Below are 22,429 nucleotides of genomic sequence, written 5' to 3' on the forward strand. Positions count from 1 at the left end.
AAAGAGCAAAAGCATAATAAAAAGCACCTCTGTTCTAGAGATGGCAGCATAATCCTAGTAAAATCTGAACTAAGCTGCTAAAAGGATATAGGCTATCAAACTCGTTTATACACACCTTCTTCCTCTCCAAAACTTTAAGGCAGTATATCCAACTATAAAATAAACTGTAAATTAAAAGACAGGAAGGTTGTCCAAAGAGGAGTCATTTATCATACTTAGATAAAGGAGCTGCAGCTGCTTTCTGAAGCCATACAATGCCTGTGTTGTAATATGGCCAGAGAATGAGCTAAGAGTTCTATTTGGCATCAGATGGAGAACAGAATAAACTTTATGAAATAACACTCTGAAGGAGTTATTACAATGTTAATACAATGTCTACCAAGGTCTCTATTGTATGTCAGGATTATTAGTGTTACCCATAATAACCACAGACATCTGTTAAGGTACAGTGCTGAAAGATTAGGTGGTATAGTAAAAGCTTACTTATCGCTTATTTTTGAGTTCTCTGATAAGAAGGAACCCAAGCACATTAGTTTATTTTATGAAAATTCCTGAGAGAAGCATAACTTTATGGATTTCCCTTTAAGTATAAACTACAAGAAATAGACTCTCCCCAAAGGTATGCTATGACTCTTTTAGGGTGATCATTAAGAAATAAGATATTCTCAGAATATACAGTTACAAAAATGGAAACAGCATGCTATTTGAAATCCTTACCATTTTTTATCTGAACACAACTGTGACATCTCCGGGCTGCAGGAAAACCTGCCAAACATATAAACATGGAAATTCCATTATTCATAAGATACAGCAAAAGACAAACTATGAATAAGTTATTTAAAACAACCCCTTTGTTGCATTAAGCAAACACTGACTAGTCCTTCCAACCCTTCCTTATTTCACACTCAAATAAAGCCATCAGAAGTTCCATCATAATGATATAATGTTAAGATGTCAGCAAAATAAAGTGAGGTGGCAGTGGGCAAGGGTTACCAGTGGCTCTCCCAAGCCCTTTTACCTACAAAGAGACAGGTACATCTTGATTTAAGTGCCTACTTCTTATCCTACCCAGATTTCCCTCTGCCACAGAATTCAGCAATCCCCATTAAAAGTCTTTGCTCAGCTGCTGAGGAAGAATAATTGGGCTAAGGAATATAAGTAATTTCTTTCTTTCTTTTTCCTAGTTCCCCAACCAGGGATCAAACTCGTGTCCCCTGCAGTGAAAACACAAGTCTTAACCACTGAACCGCCAGGGAAGTCCCATAAGTAATCTCTAATACCAGTTCAACAGATATTTTTCTTGTCATATAATGCAATAAAATCACTTTTTCACTTTCAGAACCAACTATAAAGTACATTTATTAAAGATAAATGAATCAATATTTTAAATTTACCTATTTTTTCATGGGGTTTTGTTGCAATTTCCTCCCATGCATTTGTTTCAAGGTTGTATGCATGAATCTTGGAGACAGAAAATAAGAAGACACACAAATAACTTTAGTTAGCCCAAAAACTGGATTTTTCACAACAGCCTGTACAAACATATTCCTGGTTGAAAATGCTTCTTCTCCTTTGCTATTCTCTGATCTTTCCTAATTCTAATATAAAGCAAAACATTAAGTGAAGCAGTTGAAAGTTAAGCACATACATAATTTTATTATTTTTAAGTCATAGAAAAAAATGAGGAAAAAAGTTGGAATTCTGCTGCTTCCACATTTTCTGTGATAAACATATATAATTTTTATAACAGAAAAAAGCAACTGTTTGTAAGTAAATATGAGAATGCAGTTTTGACAAAACTTGGAAAGGACCATTAAGATTCCAAAGCAGACCAGGAGCTCTGAGGCCTACAGACTTCCTCTGGGACATGTGGATTTAGAAATGCCACAGGGATGGATGAACAGAAGCCCTTCAGAGCTCAGCTTTCTAAGGTTAGTGATGTGTCGTCCTAAACATGCCTGTTCTTTTTAGATACGCAGCACTGACAATGAGAGCAATGTGACATTCTGAGAATCCTGGTTCCAATTCTAATTAGTTGCTCCATTTGAGCTACTGTATCTTTCTTTTAATATCTTTTCTCATCTAGCACAAAGGGATAATTCTAATAAAGGATTTTCAGTTTGTGGTTATACAACTGTCAACGGGAAAGCACATTAGGGGCAGAGTTCAACCTTATATTATAAAGAGCATCCAACACAAAATAGGTCTTCATAAAGAATCTGCTTGAAAATTAAAATGTCTACCATAACAGAACTGTTACTTATTATGCTCAGTATAACAATGCCTTTCCTCTGGCCCTCTTCCTCTCTCTCTCCTTTTTAATGTACCTTGTTTAAGGAATAAGCTGTCCAAGAAGTACCACCTCCCAAGATGTAAATCCTCTGCCCATCATGTGCTATTTCATGTCTGTACCTGAAAATATACAATAAATACATTTATAATTAAGGGGGAAATGACCTACGTAAGAGTTGGCTGCAAGACTTTTACTGCATCATTATTTATAATAATAAATTATTGGAAATGACTCAAGTGTCTAATAATAATGAATTGGTTAAATAAATTATACAATATAAAAAATGGATTAGTATGCAACCAATAAGAATGTAGACACAGAGAATGTTAATATACTGAAAACTTTTCATGTCATTGACTGAAAAAAATCAGTTAGATAAGAGCAGATAGGTTATAATCCTACTAAAAATTTACAGATATACAAATAATGCTCAGAAAAATGACTATAAGGATACATGTAAAATGTTAACCCTGGTTATCCCTGAGTTTAGATTTTATTTTTTTATTTTCTTCATTTTGCTTATTTGTATCTTCTAGATTTTCTATAATCTTTTTGTGATAACTGTATAAGGGGGGAAAATATTACAGAGTTTTAAAAAGTGATCTGCCTACATTTAATCAGAAAGTCTAGACTATGAGTTTTCAAATTAAGACGCTTATTTAACAGATACAAAGATTATCAGGAAAAATCATGCTACATAAAGCTGTGAATATAATATGAAACATCTACCAGAACTTTTATCCAAGTAGTTTAGCTAAAAGCTGAAACAATTTATAATATATCCATAAAATTACTCAAAGAAGGCAACTATGTGAAAATACTTTGAAAACTTAATCTAGTTTCTCCTTTCCTGAAGGCCTTGGTGCTGATAAAATATATTACATCAAAATGATTCCCTGTACCAAGCCACCTCCTAAGTCCTCCTGTGGTAGTTCTGCAATAATCAGAGCACTAAGATTCTACAATAGAGATAAATCTTCCTTAGCACCCATATGCCATTTTTAAAAAGCCAACAAATAGTCTAACAGTAAATAAAAAATTGTTTACTGTCTTTGCTTTTAAACCAGAAGGGAGAAAAAAAAAAACACCTCTTTAAGTTTTCTGGTGAGTTTAATTCTAAGAAGAGGCAACTGCTATTAGGAAAGAAAAATGAAATATAGTTTATTTAGGACTGCTACTAAAAGGTAACTAAAGAGAATCATGTGATGTCTGAGTGTTTAATAGAGCACTTAAAATACACAATCTTCCCTCCCTTTGTTCCATTCATCCAACCACCCATTCAATCAACATTCACTGAGTACCACATGAGCAAGGCACTGTGTCCTTCCTGGGGATAGGCTGTTAAGCAAGGGAGCCAAAGAATCCTAATATGCAAGTTAAGAAGGGAAATCAAAAAGTAACTAGAAAGTAACTGTTGTGTGGGTAATATGAAATTTAGTTACAATTGTTACCACTGGTTTTTTTTTAAAGGGCTACTACTTTCTTAATGCAGGAAAATTGAAGCATAAAAGGAAATAACGTGAAAAAAAATGCTATAGTTCAGAGGAAAACATCATTTCCTCACCAGAAAACCCTTCTTTAATGCTGAACAGGGATCTAATAACCAGTGAGCTATTTCAACCAGGGCAAAGGGCTTCTTCAAACCATACTGCCAATATTCTAAAAAAAAGTAAAATCTTAGCAAGAAAGAATATGCTTTAATTCTAGAATCTCACCTCTCTTCTGGTAGATCACAGGATAGGTTGTTTGGTTTTAGTTGTGTCCACTCTCTGGTATTGAGATCTAATTTGTGCAGGTCTGTGCTGTAAATATAGCCAGTTGTCCCTCCAAATACATAAAGGGAGCCATTGATGATAGCCATAGCCTGGATAATGAGGAGATGTGAACAAGACTGGCTCATTAACACGTGATTAAAGAATGTAAACTTATTAGATACCCAAAAATCAAGTTTTATGAAGTGTTCTTGTACTTTTTAATCTTCTAAAAATCAGACCCTTAAAGGATTAAAGATTTTAGAGAACACAGAGATTGTTTTTAGTAAAATAACTTCTGCTCAACTGGAAAGCAAGTTCTGTCTAGATGGGCAAAGGGCTCCTTAGGGGTCTTAGCCAACCAAAGAATTTACAGATCATGGACATGAGCATTTCCACTGAAAGCTGCTTCATTTTTTAAGCAGTCTAGAGAAAAATGTCTTTAAGAAGAAGGGGCAGATATGAAAATAAGACCCCAGAATCCCTAAAGTAAGAAAGTTCTCAAAACTTGACATGTTCCACCAGATTCTTCTCAATGTAAGTTTGGCTTTTGCTATAGTCATTTCTTAGCGTTTTAACCTGTGGTGGGATACAGTCATCCAGTCTGTGCTTCTACACACAGTCCAGAAGCTACGTATCAGTATCAATGCCAGCTAGTTGAGAAAGAAACCACTGCTTTGGCTGTTTTAAGTTCAGCCCATTATTCTCAAAGGGTCTCTGAGGTATGATGAGTTTTTTCCTACCTTTTTGCATATAACTTTTCAAACCTATGATCTGAAGTACTAGAACCTAACTGGAAGCTAATTTCTGTGTAATCTGTGTTTTAGCCAAGATCTGTATAAAAGTCTCTTAACCAAGTGCAGGGATCATCTACTCTAAACTTAGGTTAGAAAGCTCTTCAAAGCATCATATCACTCTAAAGACGATAGAACTTGGACTATATATACAGCCCAATCTCTCACTGAGGGTAAGTGAGGTCCTGACATTTAAGGAAACTTCCATATAGGTCTAGATCATTGATCCTAAAAGTTGAGTAGGAAAAAAAAAAAATAGGGGGGAAAAGAACGGAAAGAAGAAGGCAAGCAACCAGACTCACAATTTCACACTGGAACTGAAAAATCAAATAGTAACAATGGATTTATTTTCCATTTAAAAAGTTGGTGGTAATATATTCTGACGTTGTTCCTGGAACTAAAGAATCTGAACAAATTCATCCACCATGACTGGCCATAGATTGGTACCTGTCCATATATACGACTGGGTTTCTTCCCCCGACAGCTGAGCAAAGCCCATCTCTTATATTTCACGTTGCAGACGTGGACGTCATTGCCATTGCTCTCACCAAATGGGATGCCAGTACCTCCAAACACTAACAGGTTGTTTCCATGCAGCACAACTGGGAAAGAAGAAGCATGAATTTCATTTTCGTATTGGCTACTTGCATGGTACTCCCACATTAACCCAGGATATCTGAAAAACTCAAAAATGTCTGCTTTAATGCTTTCAGAAAATAGCTCAAACCACTGACATATAACTACTGTAAGTTCTACAGAAAAAGATCTAATTCACACTACATCACATGGCTCACTCTTTGATACGTGACAGGTATTCAATACACAGTTGTGGAATTCATGAAACATTGTATATAACAATACAGAATGATATGAACTACAATCCACCACTGCTGCTTAACACAGTTCAAGTACACAGTAGAGCAGAAGAAAATGAAGGCTCATCTTTGCCTTAGCAAAGACCCAGTGGGACTCAGGATGAAGGGATAAAAGGATCATTCTGTTTTTTCCAGGGGAATGATCTCTACATGTTAAATTATAGTTTCTGTCATCTTAATCCTACACCTGATAAAAAGAACATGAATATCCTGCTGGCAACTTTCTGTTCCTGTCATCAAACACACTTGTATATTCTTTCTCTTATGGCAAATATTCTGAAAATACAGCTACTGTATCATTTCCGTGATTTTTTTTTTTAACCAGTTCTTCAATTGATAGTGTTAAGAGTCAACAGCAGGAGCTCTAGAGACAGTGAAAGCTGGGTTTTAAGTCTCATGTGACCTCAGGAAAGTTATTTAATCTCTTTAAATTAATCTTTCCAACAACCCTATGAGGTAGGAACTATTATTCTCTTCTTCATTTTTATAGATGATGAAATAGAAAGTGGTGAAAGGTTTAAATAACTTGTTGAAGGTTTTCTAAAAAGAACCTTGCCAACCTAGGGTTCAATCCCAGGCAGTCTGGCTCCAGAGCCTGCACTCACAGCCACTGTTCTTAGGGCCTCTCTAAAGCCTCAGTCTCCTCATCTGTACAATGGCAAGAATTCCAGTGTTGACACCATAAAGATGCTGTGAGGATTAAACAGATGCCATGTGTGAAGCACTTTGCTCAACAGCTGTAAACCCCATTTGTTGATTTTCTACTACATTTTGCCAAGCTTATATATGATGCTTTATGTTGTACCCTCTAGATATTAATCCCATTTTATGGGTAAGGAGCTAGAAGTGGAAAATCATTAGGCAAGTACACAACATACAGCCAAATTCAAACTCAGGACAATCCAACTCACAATTAATTCTGCATGCAATGCTATAGTATTATCATAGTGAGAGTCTACCCATTAACAGGGCTTAATCATATTACTATTATGATTTAGTATTCTTAAAAATCATTAACAAGAAAAACACCTAACATTGAACCAGACCTCTCAGATATTTCATAAAGCCCAAAGTTCAGAACTGCTTGCACTCACGTGACATAGATGCCAATTCTCGGGGCATGTAGCCATCTGTGCCCATCTGGTGCCATACTCCTGTAGCAAAATGATACCTCCAAAGCTCCCTGAAGAGAGGATAGTCTTCATTATCTGGCCCTCCTGATTCATCATAATCTGGGTTATAACCTCCAAACACATACAGATTGGTATTATCTGCCACACAACGATGTCCACTTCGTGCTGGTGGAGGTCTGTGGCCTAGGAGAGAAGAGGACAGTTTTCTACAGGTGGCCCAGCAGATTAAAAGCACACACAAAATTTGGTAACAAGCATTTTATCTTTAAAAAGGTAATCAGGGAAAATTTATGATGTGGATGCACTTTTTTTAAACTAGGTTATTTTTTATGTTCACACATACTACTTAGGATTTTAAGGAGCTAGTCTCCATTTCTATTTCGTAGAACTATTTTCAAATTTTGATAACTGGAAAAGGATTTTTCCCAAGGGAGGCAAAAGAGCATCATAAACTTGAGAAAATGGCTGGTAACGGAATTTTCAAGAAGAGGAGGAGGAAGGGTTTAAAAATCCAAAAGCTAAAAGGATGAATTTTCTATTTTCTTAGAGGAGGAAAAACACAGGCCAACTAAATTAAACTGAAAGTATTAGAGAACTACATAAATATAATCACAAATGTGAATGAGTCATGTATAAATAAAAATACACATACATATAACCTGTAATTTTTCTACAATATATAATTATACACTTAAAAAGAAAATTGGCTTTCAAAGAGTTATAGCAAAGTTTAGGATTTAAACACACTCCAGACATTATGGTAGTTAACAAAGAATATCCCTGTCCTTATCTTAAAGAGCATCTTTCATCCTATTAAGAACTTTATTAAGAAAAGCTATTTCAAGGAATTCCCTGGTGGTCCAGTGGTCTGGATTCAGTACTTTCACTGCCGGGGCCCCAGGTTCCATCCCTAACTGGGAAACTAAGATCCCACAAACCACGCAAAAAAAAAAAAAAAAAAAGCTGTTTCTACAATCTATATTTGCAAGCTCTCTGAAGTTTAAATTGTCAACTAGTTCAATAGAAGTTACTTCGATTATTTTAGAGTAAAAAACCCCCAAATTTATATTATTTCTACTAGCCTCACAATTTTTGTACCAGTCTACACAAATCCTTACATAGCTATTAGAACCAAAGATGATGAAATATTCACTGGATGGAGTAAGGTACTAGGTCTGTCTGTTATCCTAAAGACTTCTCTACTTTCATATATTATGAATGGATACTAGTATAACATTAGTATTTATGACCATGCTGGACACCTAACACACACTGTTATAGAATACATTACCAGCCTGATACAGGCCTCACATGTATCTTTTTTTTATCAAAATCTTACTTCCTACTTTATGCTTTGAAACAAGAACGGAAATGAAACTGCACAGATATAGAAAAACTAAAAGCCAGATGAACAAACCATGGCCATTGAATCACTCAAGTCCAACCTGTAGGTCCTGAGAAGTTCTCAAACAGCAATTCAGAGCCTTCCACGCTCCTTCACACTCCTGCCTGTTTAAGTTTGTCTCTCTGCTTGGAAAGCCAAGTCCTTCCCTTAGCCCTTGACCTGGTCTACCTAGCCTTCAATGTCTGGTGTGGCAAGACCTCAGGGCTCAGTCCATACAGCTATCTCATCAATAAAACTTTATAGCCCTGGGAGTTCCCTGGTGGCCTAGTGGTTAAGATCCTGGGCTTTCACTGCCATGGCCCAGGTACAATGCCTGGTCAGGAAACTGAGACACTGCAAGCTGTGTGGCACAGCCAAAAAAAGAAAACTTGCGGCCCTTACTATTCAGTACCACACCACTCAAATGTTACGATAGACGTGGACAATTAATAAGATGATTACATCGTAACTAGGTAAGTACATAATAAATATATTACACAAACTATAATCAGTTTGGAGTTTACTCATGAGCTATGATTTATCTCAAGTGAAGAGCGAAATTTCTATTTCTAAAAATCTTGAAGCAGAAAATGTGATGTGGAAGGAAGAACAATAACATATAAATATCTAGATTTGAATCCAGGTTCTAACTACTTCCTTGAGCAAGTCATTGACCCTCACTGAGTCTCAGCTTGCTTTTGTATGAAGGAATATTATTTCTGTACTTCACAGATTTATTATACTTGCTATTTTGTTAAACTATGTTTATTGGTTAATATATGCATCTTCCTAGGAGGCAATCTCTTGCCTGGAAAATCCCATGGACGGAGGAGCCTGGTAGGCTGCAGTCCATGGGGTCGCTCAGAGTCAGACAGGACTGAGCGACTTCACTTTCACTTTTCACTTTCACGCAGTGGAGAAGGAAATGGCAACCCACTCCAGTGTTCTTGCCTGGAGAATCCCAGGGACAGGGGAGCCTGGTGGGCTGCCGTCTATGGGGTCGCACAGAGTCGGACACGACTGAAGCGATTTGGCAGCAGCAGCAGCAGCAGCAGGAGGCAATAAACTATTTGAGGGAAACAGAATGTATTTGTATTTATCTTTCTATTACCAGGCCTAAGGAACACAGGAACTACTGAACAAATTTACAAATTTTAATTTTCCTCTATTCATTAATATTTATTTTTCTTCTCCAAATAAAGGGCAAATATCACATATAGCAATTATTTCTGTATCACCACAACATCTAAAACAGAGATGTATAACAGACACTGGAAGTCTCGTTGATATTAACTTCAGGTCAAAGTTTACAGTAACAGGGATGATCAGAACAGTGTACAGCTCTCAGTGGACTTTGATACTGTACTTAGAATGAGATACAATTTGGGGGACAGGAATTGGATTATGCAATGGTCTTCTTAAAACATAAATGCTTATAAGGATTAGCAAGACAAATTTAATGAAAAAAACTCAATAGAGTTCCTATGGTCAACAGATAGGATTCTCTATAGTGTCATTTGCTTGATTACCTGGAACCAACAGAAATTTCTGAAACTGCCTTTGGGCAGATATGAAAAGACATATAGTATATTCCAGAATTTTCTCTAAATGACTGCACAGCAGTCATTCCATTTTATGTTTACTGCCAACTCTTTTTGAGACAAATATAACTTATATGATTAAAGGTTGAGAAGTCAATGAAAAGATGACTTTATATTTATCCATTTATTCGTTGAGCCAAAAATATTATTGGGCGCCTGCTATATGGCAGGTACTGTGCTAGGTGCTAAGGACACAATGATAAGATCATTCTTCCTTCTGTCCTCTGGGGCTTAGAGTTAGCCCTGTGCTGTCCAACACGGTGGCCACTAGCCACATACGACTCCCAAGCATCTGAAATGAGGCTAGTCCAAACTGAGTTATGCTTTAATTGTAAAATACTCCCTGGATTTAACAGACTTAGTATCCAAAAATGAATGTAAAGTTCAGTTCAGTTCAGTAGCTCAGTTGTGTCCGACTCTTTGTGACCCCATGAATCGCAGCACGCCAGGCCTCCTTGTCCATCACCAACTCCCAAAATTCTATCTGAATATAGGTATAGTGATATTTTTGATCTCCTGATCAAATAAAAATTAAGATTAATGTCACCTGTTTTTTACTTTTTTCATAAGGCTACTAGAAAATTTAAAATTTTGTGGCTCACATAATATTTATATCAAAAGCACTGGTCTAGTTCAATTGCTGGCTTCTGTAAATAATGCCATTATCTATGCAAATTAAACTGCTGAGTTATGAGCATCTGATCAACGTTTGATAAATATTAAACATCCCGTCAAGAAGTCCTAGGGCTGGGAGTGAAAAGCTAACTATTCTTTCTCTAGTCAGTGACTAAAGATTTCTTTGGGTCTGGGGTCAAAGGAATATACACTTAAAGTTGTCACAGATTCAGCGGGTTACAACTGAGCTATATTACTTTTCAAGAAGACTGGAACAATGTATACACCCAACAACAGTGTATAGAAGTGCCTATTTCTTCATGCCCTCTTCAACCTTTTTAGTTTGTGCCAATCTGATGGGTGAAAGTGAAAGTGAAGTCGCCCAGTCGTGTCTGACTCTTTGCGACCCCATGGACTGCAGCCTCCCAGGCTCCTCCATCCATGGGATTTTCCAGGCAAGAGTACTGGAGTGGGCTGTCATTTCCTTCTCCAAGGGGTCTTCCCGATTCAGGGACTGAACCAGGGTCTCCCGCATTGCGGGCAGACGCTTTACCCTCTAAGCCACTAGGGAAGCCCAATCTGATGGGTATCAGACCAATTTGCATTTCCCTGATTATCACATGTTTATCGGCCCATTTGTACTTCTTCTTTGGGGGAACCATCTGATCATATATCCTTTGTCTACTGTATTGTCTTCTCACAGATTTGCAGAAATTATTTATTTATTCTATTTCTTTCTTCCAGCCTACTCTGGTCTTTTAATTTTGTTTATGGTATATTTTAACATATGGAAGTTTTTGTACAACTGAATCTCTCAGTCTTTCAAGGCTCCTTTGCAACAACAGCAACAAAAGGCTCATTTGCTTTACATCTTACATTATAAGATCCTTGTGCCCTTGTGCTCCTGTTCAGTTGCATCTGACTCTTTACGATCCCATGGACTGTAGCCCACCAGGCTCCTCTGTCCGTGGAATTTTCCAGGCAAGAATACTGGAGTGGGTTGCCATTTCCTACTCCAGGGATCTTCTCGAGCAAGGGATTAAACCTGCATCTCTTGCACTGGCAGGCAGGATTCTTTTAAATCTGTGCCACCTGGAAAGCATAATTATAAGATTACTATTTTCATTTACTTCTAATAAATTTTTAGTTTTGGTTTTTCATATTCAGAACCTGAATACATTTAAAACATATTTTTGTATATTTTATGAAGTAGGGTACTAATATTTCTCACAAAATGGATAGGCTGTTGTCCCTGAACCCATTATGGAAAGCTATCCTTCCAACACTGAACTTAAAAGCTGTCTTTGAAGCTATAGTAGTGTGTGCACGCTAAGTCACTTCAGTCGTGTCCAACTGTACCATTACCCTTAGTCTTTATTGTGTACTACACTGACAAGTTCTAGAGTAGAATTAGGAAAATCTCAATATCCAGGTCTAATCACCATGGACACAAAATCTATTGCTCTTTAAGAATGCACACAATCAACATAAAAACTCCACACACTCAAATGCAAAAGCTTGTAAACAGAATATAACATTTTAGCTTAATAAGCCTATCACTTACAAGATGAAGCCACCTCTTGATGTGCTATGAAACATTTATGGTAAGGTCATTGTTAAAAAAAAAATTAAGACCTTTACTTCTAAAAGCATTAACTAGTTATAAATATCATATAGCTTAAAGGATGAATTCAGTTTAACTGGTTGCTTTTGTTCAGTTCTCAGTCGTGTCCAACTCTTTGCGACCCCATGGACTCCAGCACGCCAGGCTTCCCTGTCTTTCACCATCTCCCAGAGCTTGCTCAAACTCATGTTCATTGAGTCAGTGATGACATCCAACTACCTCATGTCCACTGTGTCCGGAGTGACATCCAACCAGTTTAACTGGTTACTTCTTTCCAAATATAAAGCTTACCATTACCTTTACCTGAGAAGACAGGTCTTCTGTTGTACACTTGGAAGCCTGGACTGTGCCAGCTGGCTCCCACCCCTGACTGGTAGGCAGGCCTTCTTACTACTCCTAGAGTCCAAGCTGCTCAGGCAAAGGCCATCCATTAACAGCAGCACACAATATTCTTGGTTATGTAAGCGTTTCCTACTGCAGGGCTTCCATACCCTGTGTAAGACTTACATAAGATCTGGTTTCTAAGAGCAGAGTAATCTTAAGTCTAAGTTGGCAGCAATAAAAGAAACTTGGTCTGACAGACACTGGTGCTGCCATGAGTTCGTTTCAAGTGCTGAGCAAAGTGTACTTGTGATAGCTGTCACTACATACTTGCCTGGGTTTCTGGGCTCTGTTCAGTCCTGCTATTTATTACCTGTACCATTACTACACTGTTTTAATTATGACAGCTCTGAAGTATCTTAACATCTAATGGGACAAATTCCCTGCTGTTACTCTTTTTCAAAACTTCTCAGCTACTTTTCTCCATGTACTCTTGCATTGGGTTTTAGAATCAGTATGTTAAAATCTATGAGGCCCCTTGGGCAGATACCATCGTATCCAGGTGATCAAAGTTCATATCACCAGTAATGGGATAAATCAACACCACATGCAATGAAATGAACACACTATTACTTCAGTTGGTATTTCAGCCCAAAATGTATAAGCTGAATGTAATCATGAAAAAACATGAGAGAAACCCAAACTGAAGGACATACTACAATATGACTAGTCTGTACTGTTCAAGAGTATCAATATTAAGGCTTAAGATACATGAGAACTGAATTCAACACATGATCAGGGATTTTATTTTACTATAAAGGACACTTTTGGAAGAACTGGCAAAATCCAAAATGAGGTCTATAAAGCTGATAATAGTGTTAATTCAGCCCATTATTTATAGTGTTAATTTCTCAATTTTAATACTTGTTCTGCAATTACATAAGAGAGTATCTGTTTTCCAGGAACAGACACCAAAATATTTAGGGGTAAAGGAGCATTGTGTCTGCAGCTTAATCTCAAATGATTCAAACAGAAAAACAGTATGTATATGCATATGTATTAGATAGAGAGGGGAGAAAGGGGAGAAGAAACAGAGAAGAGAGGGAGCAGGATAAAGCAAATGTGATCAAATGTTAACATCTGTGGGATCCAGGTAAAGAATATAGGAAAATTTTATCATTCTTGTAACAGTTCTGTAAGTCTGAAATTATATAAAAAGAATATAATCTCTAGCCATTTATCCTCATCTTTTTGTATCATCAGTATGCTTTGTTTTCTTGATTTTTATGCCTAAGTACTTTAAAATTTTCTGTACAACTGTAAATAGACATCTATTTTTTAATTTAGTTCAGTTGCTCAGTCATGTCCGACTCTGCAACCTCAAGAACTGCAGTACGCCAGGCTTCTCTGTCCATCACCAACTCCGGGAGCTTGCTCAAAACTCATGTCCATTGAGTCAGTGATGCCATCCAACCATCTCATCCTCTGTAGTCCCCTTCTCCTCTTGCTTCAATCTTGCCCAGCATCAGGGTCTTTTCCAATGAGTTCTTCGCATCAGGTGGCCAAAGCATTAGAGCTTCAGCTTCAGCATCAGTCTTCCAATGAGTATTCAGGACTGAATGCCTTTAGGATTGACTGGTTTGATTTTTTAATTGGTTGTTAATATATGGTCTGTAGCCCACCAGGCTCCTCTGTCCATGGGATTTCCCAGGCAAGAATACTGGAGTGGGTTGCTATTTCCTTCTCCAGGAGATCTTCCCAATCCAGGAACAGAACCCAGGTCTCCCACATTGCAGGCAGATTCTTTACCGTCTGAGCCACCAGGAAAGCCCTCAGGCAACTGTTAATATACAGGAAAGTAATTCATCTTTAAAGTTTAAATTTTATCTAACTAAATTTTCTAAATTCTAGTATTAGTTATTAGTTAATTGTCTTTTGAATTTTATAGTAGATAATCATCCTGTTATTAATGGCAATTTGCAACTCTTTCTAATATACATACCTTTTTTTTTCTCCATCTTTTATTGTATTGGCTGAAACCTTCAGAACAAGGTTGAATGGTGGAGATGACAATGGGCATTTCTGTCTTGGTTTTCACTTTTTCAGTGAGGATATTAGTAATGTTTCACCATTATATATAAAATTTGCGATTGGTTTCTTATAGATGGTCTATCAGTAAAACAAACTTTCTTTTATTCCTGGATGTCTACAAATTTTTTTCTTAACCAGGGATGAGTATGATTTAAAATAGTATTTAATAAAATGTATATACAGAAAAGGGTAGATATTATAACCAGGAATGAGTATGATTTAAAAGTCTTTATTAAAATGTATATATAGAAAAGGGTAGATATCTTAAGAGTATAGTTCAATGGATTTTAATAAAATGAACGCATTGAGTATCAAATTTTATTAAATGTGTTTTTTGATATCAGAAAAATCAAATTGTTTAAGCTTTTAAAGTACATTCCACAGATAAACCCAATTTGATCTTGATTTTCTTTATATTACCCCTGCCATCTTATATACATATATACATACATATATATATATATACACACACACACAGTTTTTAAAAAATCTGTCATTCTTATTGTTTCATTTTCCCACTTACCTAATCTTACTAAAATAATCAAGGTTTCTTTTTTTCCTCAGGAGAGCTACATACTATTATCCCCTAATATTCTTTAAAAACCCATAAATTTGTATTTCTCTAACAATACTAAGAGGAAACGAGGCCTGGAAAGAAACTTGGCTATTAACAGTGGTTACTTCTGGGAAGGGGAATAAGGTGAGGAGTAAAGATGTGAAATGGCATCTTGCTTTTTTAAGTTCTTTTATTGTGAAATGTAAGACATGTATAGATATGTCAAATATAAGACATACATAATTATAAATGTATAGAAATGGCAACCCACTCCAGTGTTTTTGCCTGGAGAATCCTGGGACAGGGGAGCCTGGTGGGCTGCCGTCTATGGGGTTGCACAGAGTCGGACACGACTGAAGTGACTTAGCAGCAGCAGCAGCGGTTTAACAAATTTATCAGAAAGATAACATGGAACCATCATCTAGGTCCAAAAATAGAATATTGCCAGCACACAGATGTCCCCCTTACCTGCCCCTTTTGATTACAACTCTCTCCATCCCATTGGCTTCACTTTTAGAGAAAACCTATTTCCTAATATTTTATAGCAATCATAAAACTTGCTTTAACAGCCTGATTATACCTAAGTATGCACCTCTAAACAGTCCTGTTTATTTTGGCCTAGTTTTACAGTGTATTTGTATAGAATAATACAGTATGTTTTCTTTCTTGGATCTTTCATTCACTATTGTGTTTCTGAGATTCATCCATGTTGCTGGGCTTAGAGGTGGTCTGTTCATTTCCACTGCCAAATAGTGTATGTCTTTGTATGAATACATACAACAATTTACCCAGTCTATGTTGCGTGAATGGACATTTGGCTTGTTCAAATCAGTGGTTCTTAATGTAGCTATAAACACTTTTGTACATGTTTTCAGGTGTAGAGAGACCTGTATTTGTTGGCTGTAAATGCAGAAATGGAATTTCTGAAGTCATAAGCTATGAAAATCTTTACTAGATAAGGCCTGTTTACAAATTATTTAGTATTAATGTCTTCAGTCTTTTTAATTTAGCAATTCTTGTAGACCTAGTTCACCATGGTTTTAATATGCATTTATCTCATTACTAATGAGGTAGAGCACCTTTTCTTGTTTACTGGCCAACTGGATTAATCCTTTTAGGAAGTGTCTGCTCAAGCCTTTTATACATTCTTGTACTGAGATGTCTTTTTCTGATTTGTTATATATGCTTGAGATAAGGACATTCATTTTTCACCCTATATATTTCCGTATTATTTTAATTTTAATAAGCATACATCATACCTATAAATCCTAAAACAAAAAATTATAAGATCTTTAGCAGTTTTACTTTCTCCCTAGTTTATTTAAATCATCCAAAATGTTAGGAAATATTTCATATATATATATATATATACACACACACACATATATATTTTTTATCATTATTCTGTGTATTTAGAAATCTTTTGTTATCAATTATACCATCCTTCACAGTTCCTGTATTTCAATGTAACTCTAAAGTTTTACTGTGTTTTTTGCACATCACCACTTCTTGTGTCCAAATTTTCCTCTTTCTTGGATTTGTTTTCCATTTTAGTGGAAATATCTCAAGTAATTTTCTCAAAAAAGGTGTGTTCACATATTTTCAGAGTCCTTATTTATTTTGACCCCTATTTAAACATTCAAATATTAGTGAGGCTAGGTACAGTTCTGTGTTCAAAATAATTTTGCCTCAGAACACTGAAGGCACTTATTTTCTAGAAACTATCTTATATCCAAAACCAATCTGATTCTTAGTCTTGAGTCTTTCTAGGTAGCCTGTTTTCCATCTTTGGAATCATAAGTAGTTCAGTAATGTACAGATAGATGCTTTTTGCTTTTACATTTCTCTAGCTTGTTCCCTGGTGGGCTCTTTATACTTGAAAATTCAGTCTTTCTTCAGCATAGGGAAATAGTCTTTAATTTTCTCTTTCACTGTCTTTCCATATGTACCCTTATAAAATGGATACTGGATCACTTAGATCTATCCTAATAGCGTAATTTTCCTTTTGTACTTTCTCTTTTTGTCCTGTTGCTTTATGGTCTGTAAATTTCCCCTACTTTAGTTTTGTAAAAATTGGTCTTAAGTCTGTGTACTATTTGAGTTGGACACGACTGAGCGACCTCACTTTCACTTTTCACTTTCATGCATTGGAGAAGGAAATGGCAACCCACTCCAGTATTCTTGCCTGGAGAATCCCAGGGATGGGGGAGCCTGGTGGGCTGCCGTCCATGGGGCTGCACAGAATCAGACACAACTGAAGTGACTCAGCAGCAGCAGCAGCTGTGTACTATTTAACTAACTGCATTTTATTTCAGCAAATTTCAATTGGAACTAATTCTTTAACCACTCCTTAATTTTCTCTTGACTCTGAGGGAACCTGCTGTGATCAGAACTTCCTCAAGTTCCATTCTGTTTCCTCGGTATCTCTATTTCCATAGTCAGCTGTTTCATGTATTCAGCTTACTAATCTTTTTTCAAGTTTTGTTGTTGTTGTCCAGTCACTCAGTAGTGTCCGACTCTTTGCGACCCAACTGAGCATCCCAGGTTCAGCAGCACTCCAGGTTCCTCTGCCCTCTACTATTTCCCCCTTTGCTCAAATTCATGTCCATTGAGTTGGTGATGCTATCTACCCATCTCATCCTCTGCCACCCCCTTCTCCTTTTGCCTTTTACATCTTTCTCAGCATCAGGGTCTTTTCCAATGAGTCTGCTCTTCAAAATAACAGATTTCCTCCACAGTTGTATTACTCTGTCTCCAAACTTCCAAATGGGAGATATGTTTGACTGTGGGTCTCTGCAGGAATATGGTATACTCACAGACAGGTTTCTCTTTAGAAGTGGAGAAAAACCTCCGTTTTTCCAAAATAAGGAAGGCTGTATTTTGATGGTACAGTCATTTAACATACCTCAGTCTTCAGTGGTGCTCACTTTCTTCTTCTCCCACATTCCATCCACCTCATCCAATCTGTTGTGGAGATCCACTACCTAAAGCTCTGCTTTGCGTTCACACTCTCCAATCCCAGGTCCACTGTCTGCTCAACCCTCCCTCCAACAAATCCCCTACTTTGCTTGAAGAACTGTCCTCAGAGCAAAAGCCACTGCTCTTCCCTGCTGGCTCAAAGGTAAAGAATCTGCCTGCCAATGCAGGAGGTGCAGGTTTGATCCCAGGGAGGGGAAGGTCCCCTGGAAAAGGAAATGGCAACCCACTCCAGTATTTTTTTCTTGGGAAATCCCATGGACAGAAGAACCTGGCAGGCTATAGTCCACGGGGTGGCAAAGAGTTGGATGTGACAAACAACAACAACAACAAAACCATTGCCAGGGAGGGACAGAAGAAGTAGAGGAAATAAGAGTTTTGAAGGCAGTCTCTTAATTATTTGCCCTGATGTTCCATTTTTCCCCAACCTTCTCCTTCCTCCTACACCTGCTGATTCTAGGCTTAGAGTTTCAGGAAAGAAGTTCCATTAAGAAATTCTCTTTCAGCATGCAGCGGGAGTACCTACTTGGGGTTGCATTTTATTCTGTTCTGGTTTCTCAATCATTATAATTCCAACTGTTTTCTATTACCCTGAAATTCCACCAATTTTCTGGTATTATAACAATAGCAAGAATGACAGCAGCTAACATTAAGTCAATACTGGCTGAACATAAAAGCTCTTGAGTGCTTTGCACGTTACCTCTCTTGATACTCACAGCAACCCTACGAATCTGGTATCATTATCATCATCCTAATTTTGCAGATGAGGAAATTGAGGTTAAAAAAAAAAAAAAGAATAAGCAACTTGCCCAAAGTCACATAGTTGGTAAGTGCCAGAGCCTGGATTCAGACATGGGTAATCTGGTTTCAAAGCCTCCCTTTACTGTTGTTCAATACAATTATGATTCATTCTTTTTTATATGTCTGTTTTGTAATTTTCAGTGATATATGAGAAGTATGGGAGAGGAAATGGGTATAATCAAACCATCATTTTGCAATGAAAACACGCTGTCTTCACTACACTGATATTGTTTTCACACTACTTTTTACACAGATAGAAAATAATTAGAAAAGATACAGGATCTAGTGAAGGAATCTAGTGACAGAAAATGAGTACTATGAAACTGTTTAATCAGAATCAAAAGAGGTAATGTGTAGGAGTCCCAAAATGAGAGGCTTAAAAGTGGCAATTTCAAGACTATAGATAACTTAAAAAAAAACTAAGGAAACACTAAACTGCATTTTCATATTCTCAGCAACTCATTAGTTTGCTGTCACTATCACCAGAAGGAAGTAAAAAATGTACTAAAATTTTAGTCCCATCCTATTCTCCTGACAGCAGCTTCACAAATAACAAATTCAACTCAAATACATGTGATACACCTACCACATGCACCGTGCTACAAACTGGAGATAAAGAAACGAAAGGCAGTGCTCCACTGTCCCTGCCCTCACAGAGCTTACAGTCTAACGCAGGCACACAACAAGTAAACACATGACTCTAATTCAGTGTGCTAAGTATTATGATACAGGCAGGTACACAGAGGGTGCGATCAAAACAAAGAGGCAGGCTTCCAAAGAGGCTTCCCTAGAAATAACTCTTAGACTGAGTGTCCAAGGACATGCTATTGTTGGTTTGGGGAGTTTAAACTGAATTTATTATCTTTTCCCTCAACCTGCCCTTCCATCCATCTAATACAACACCTGTAAAGAGAAAATGGTCCACACAGAAAGCTGAAGCTTTCTTGGCTTTTCCCTCCTCCTCTTCAAGTGGTCACCGAGTCTCATCTAATTCCACCTCATTACATTTTAAATTGATTACGTACTCTCTAGTCCTACTATATGTAACTACCTTAGTTGTAGTCTCCATCATTTCTCACCTTGATAACTCTAACAACCTTGTAACTGGTCTTCCAATTAAATCTCTTTGCTAGTTAAATAAACTGATCGTAAAAACTTGCTGGGGACAGTGCCCGACTTGATCTGGACCCTCTCCAGCTTCTTCTATCGCACTCTTTCCCACTCTGCTGAACTTCCTACAGTTCCTCTGAAAGACCATACTCTGTTCCACCTAACTGCCTTTACTCAAGCTGCTTGGTCCCCATGTGAGACGTTCCAACTCTGCCCTGTTAACACCTACTCAGACTACTCAGTGTTATCTCTTCTGAAAAGGCATCCTGATGACTTCCCTTCCTCTGTCCTTCCCACATGTTGAGTCAGGTACCTCTTCTTGCACTCCCACACTCCCACTACCTCATCAGGACATTTACCACAAAGAATTATATGTTCAAATTATTCTGTAATTATTTCTTTACCTGCTTCTCTAGTATCTAGATTATTGAGCTAGCATAGAGCCTGTTACTCAGGAGGCAATCAAAAAATACTGAAAGAATGAAAGCATGAATGAACGAACAAGGTTAGTTAAGTCTGTGAAATCTGATGAGATAACAGGAGGAGATAATGGAGAGGACAGAATGTTGGAGTAATACCCATCTTTAGTGAGCAGGAAGAAAAAAAGCTAGTATAGGAAACGGAATGAACAATCAAAGAGGTTGGAAGAAAACATCTCAGATTGTACATCAAGGTATAACCCAAAAAGAGAGAAAAATTTAAGAAGGTGCAGGTGGTCAACAGATCAAACACTACAAACAGGTCAAAGGTGAGAAGTAAGACAAGGCCCCTGGGTCAGTGGCGGCCACTGGGGGTCCTGATGTTGCTGGTGCTGAGTTTAGTCCCACCTCACTCTTCTCAGCACAGTCAGTCCATCTTCCTCAGCCATTTTTTGAGGCGATTTAGGGCTTACAAAAATAACCAAAGGTATGAAACTTACCTGTACTAATCTCTTTTTTCCATGATTAAAACATTGAAAAACAGAGCATAAACAAAAGAAAACAAAATCCCACCAACCAGACAAAATGTTATTTCACCATTTCCTTTTTTTATGTTTATACAAAATTGATATATTGAATTTTATATCCTAATTACACAATTGCTTAATTATACTTGTTTAGTCAGCCTAAGTTAGCTTTCTCATTATAAATCAATAAATTAGCATTTTAATCTTTTAAATAGGAAAAAGAAAAATCATGTTATAGAATTTGATGTACTGCTTGGCCACGTGTACACAGTGGTTTTTTTTTTTTTTTTTTTTTTGGTCACATAACACTAAAATTATCTCTTAGTTTCTATTAATAAAATTATTTTTGCTAGAAGGTAGCATAGCAGGAATTCCCTGGTGGTCCGGTGGTTATGACTAGGTGCCTTCACTTCCACGGCCCAGGTTCAATCCCTGGTCAGGGAACTAAAATCCCACAAGCCATGCGGTGCAGCCAAAAAATAAAAGAAAAGAAAAAGAGAATTTTTAAAAAAGGTAGCATAACACTCTCTGTATCTTATCTTGACCTATTTATTTTTTCATCATCTGGAGCTTGGCTGCTAAAAATAGATTAGGCACTAGATATAGGAAATGTCTTTAGCTGCTGCAGGACTTTTTTCTAGACTTTAAAAAAAAATAATCTCTTCAGTCAAAATTAGATAAATTGGCTTTTAAATAAGGTCTAAATTATAATATTAAGAATGCCTGTCTGACAATTTGTTATATCTAGAAAAATAGTGTGAACCAGAGTTTTCAACCCTCTTCTGAGATTTTCTTTTTTTCAGTAGGAATATGTTTTATTGAAAAAAAAAAAAAGAAAAACAGAAAGAATGAAACCTAAAAGTAAGGTTACTAGGTCAAAGGATGTGAACATTTTTAAGGCTTTTGATACATACTGCCAAATTAAATCCAGAAAGGCGGTATTAAATTCATACTTCCTTCAGTATATGAGTTTGGACTTCCCCATACCATTGCAACACTGAGTACTCTTATTTTTAGTCTTTGCTGACCTAATAGGCAAAAAATCTTATTATTTCAGTTATGTTTATAACAATAGTGAAAATAAACATCTCATATTTATTGAGCTTTTTATTATTTTTTATTAATTGTTCATGTTCTTTTGCCTATTTTTCCAATGGGTATTTGTTTTTAAACTATTAATTTGTAAGAGCTCTTTATATATTCATGATACTAACCATTTGTTACAAATATTTCTCCCTTTTATCTTATTAATGGCTTCTGACATACAAATTTAGTCATATAAATTTTATTTCTTCCTTAAAATCATATTAGAAAAGCATTTCCCATACCCTTATTTTATAAATTATTCAAAGTTCTTTTTAATATACTTACAAGGGAATAATACTGATAGTGAGATGATTTATTTCTACCATCTAATACACATGAAGTAATTCTAACTTCCCAAAATTTATAATTACAGTTCCAACAGTGTTCAATATGAAATACAGGTTTAAAATTAAAATTCTAGACTTCCCTTAATCCAATTTTAGCTGTTCAGACAATTTTTAAAAACCAGAGT

General features: G+C 36.6%; 1 protein-coding gene across 1 annotated transcript in view; it reads right to left on the bottom strand.

Moving 5' to 3' along the window:
- KLHDC10 (kelch domain containing 10) overlaps positions 1-22,429 on the bottom strand; it is a gene marked incomplete at its 5' end in the record, with an annotated part of 64,925 nt that overhangs the window by 7,053 nt on the left and 35,443 nt on the right. Inside the window, 6 exons of the mRNA XM_010831757.1 lie at positions 718-765; positions 1,395-1,461; positions 2,328-2,412; positions 4,009-4,157; positions 5,286-5,440; positions 6,808-7,029. Coding sequence (XP_010830059.1) covers positions 718-765; positions 1,395-1,461; positions 2,328-2,412; positions 4,009-4,157; positions 5,286-5,440; positions 6,808-7,029 — 726 coding nt within the window. The remainder of the gene's footprint in view (positions 1-717; positions 766-1,394; positions 1,462-2,327; positions 2,413-4,008; positions 4,158-5,285; positions 5,441-6,807; positions 7,030-22,429) is intronic.

Source organism: Bison bison, unplaced genomic scaffold (genome assembly GCF_000754665.1).
Source record: "Bison bison bison isolate TAMUID 2011002044 unplaced genomic scaffold, Bison_UMD1.0 scf7180017864530, whole genome shotgun sequence".
NCBI classification, from domain to species: domain Eukaryota; kingdom Metazoa; phylum Chordata; class Mammalia; order Artiodactyla; family Bovidae; genus Bison; species Bison bison.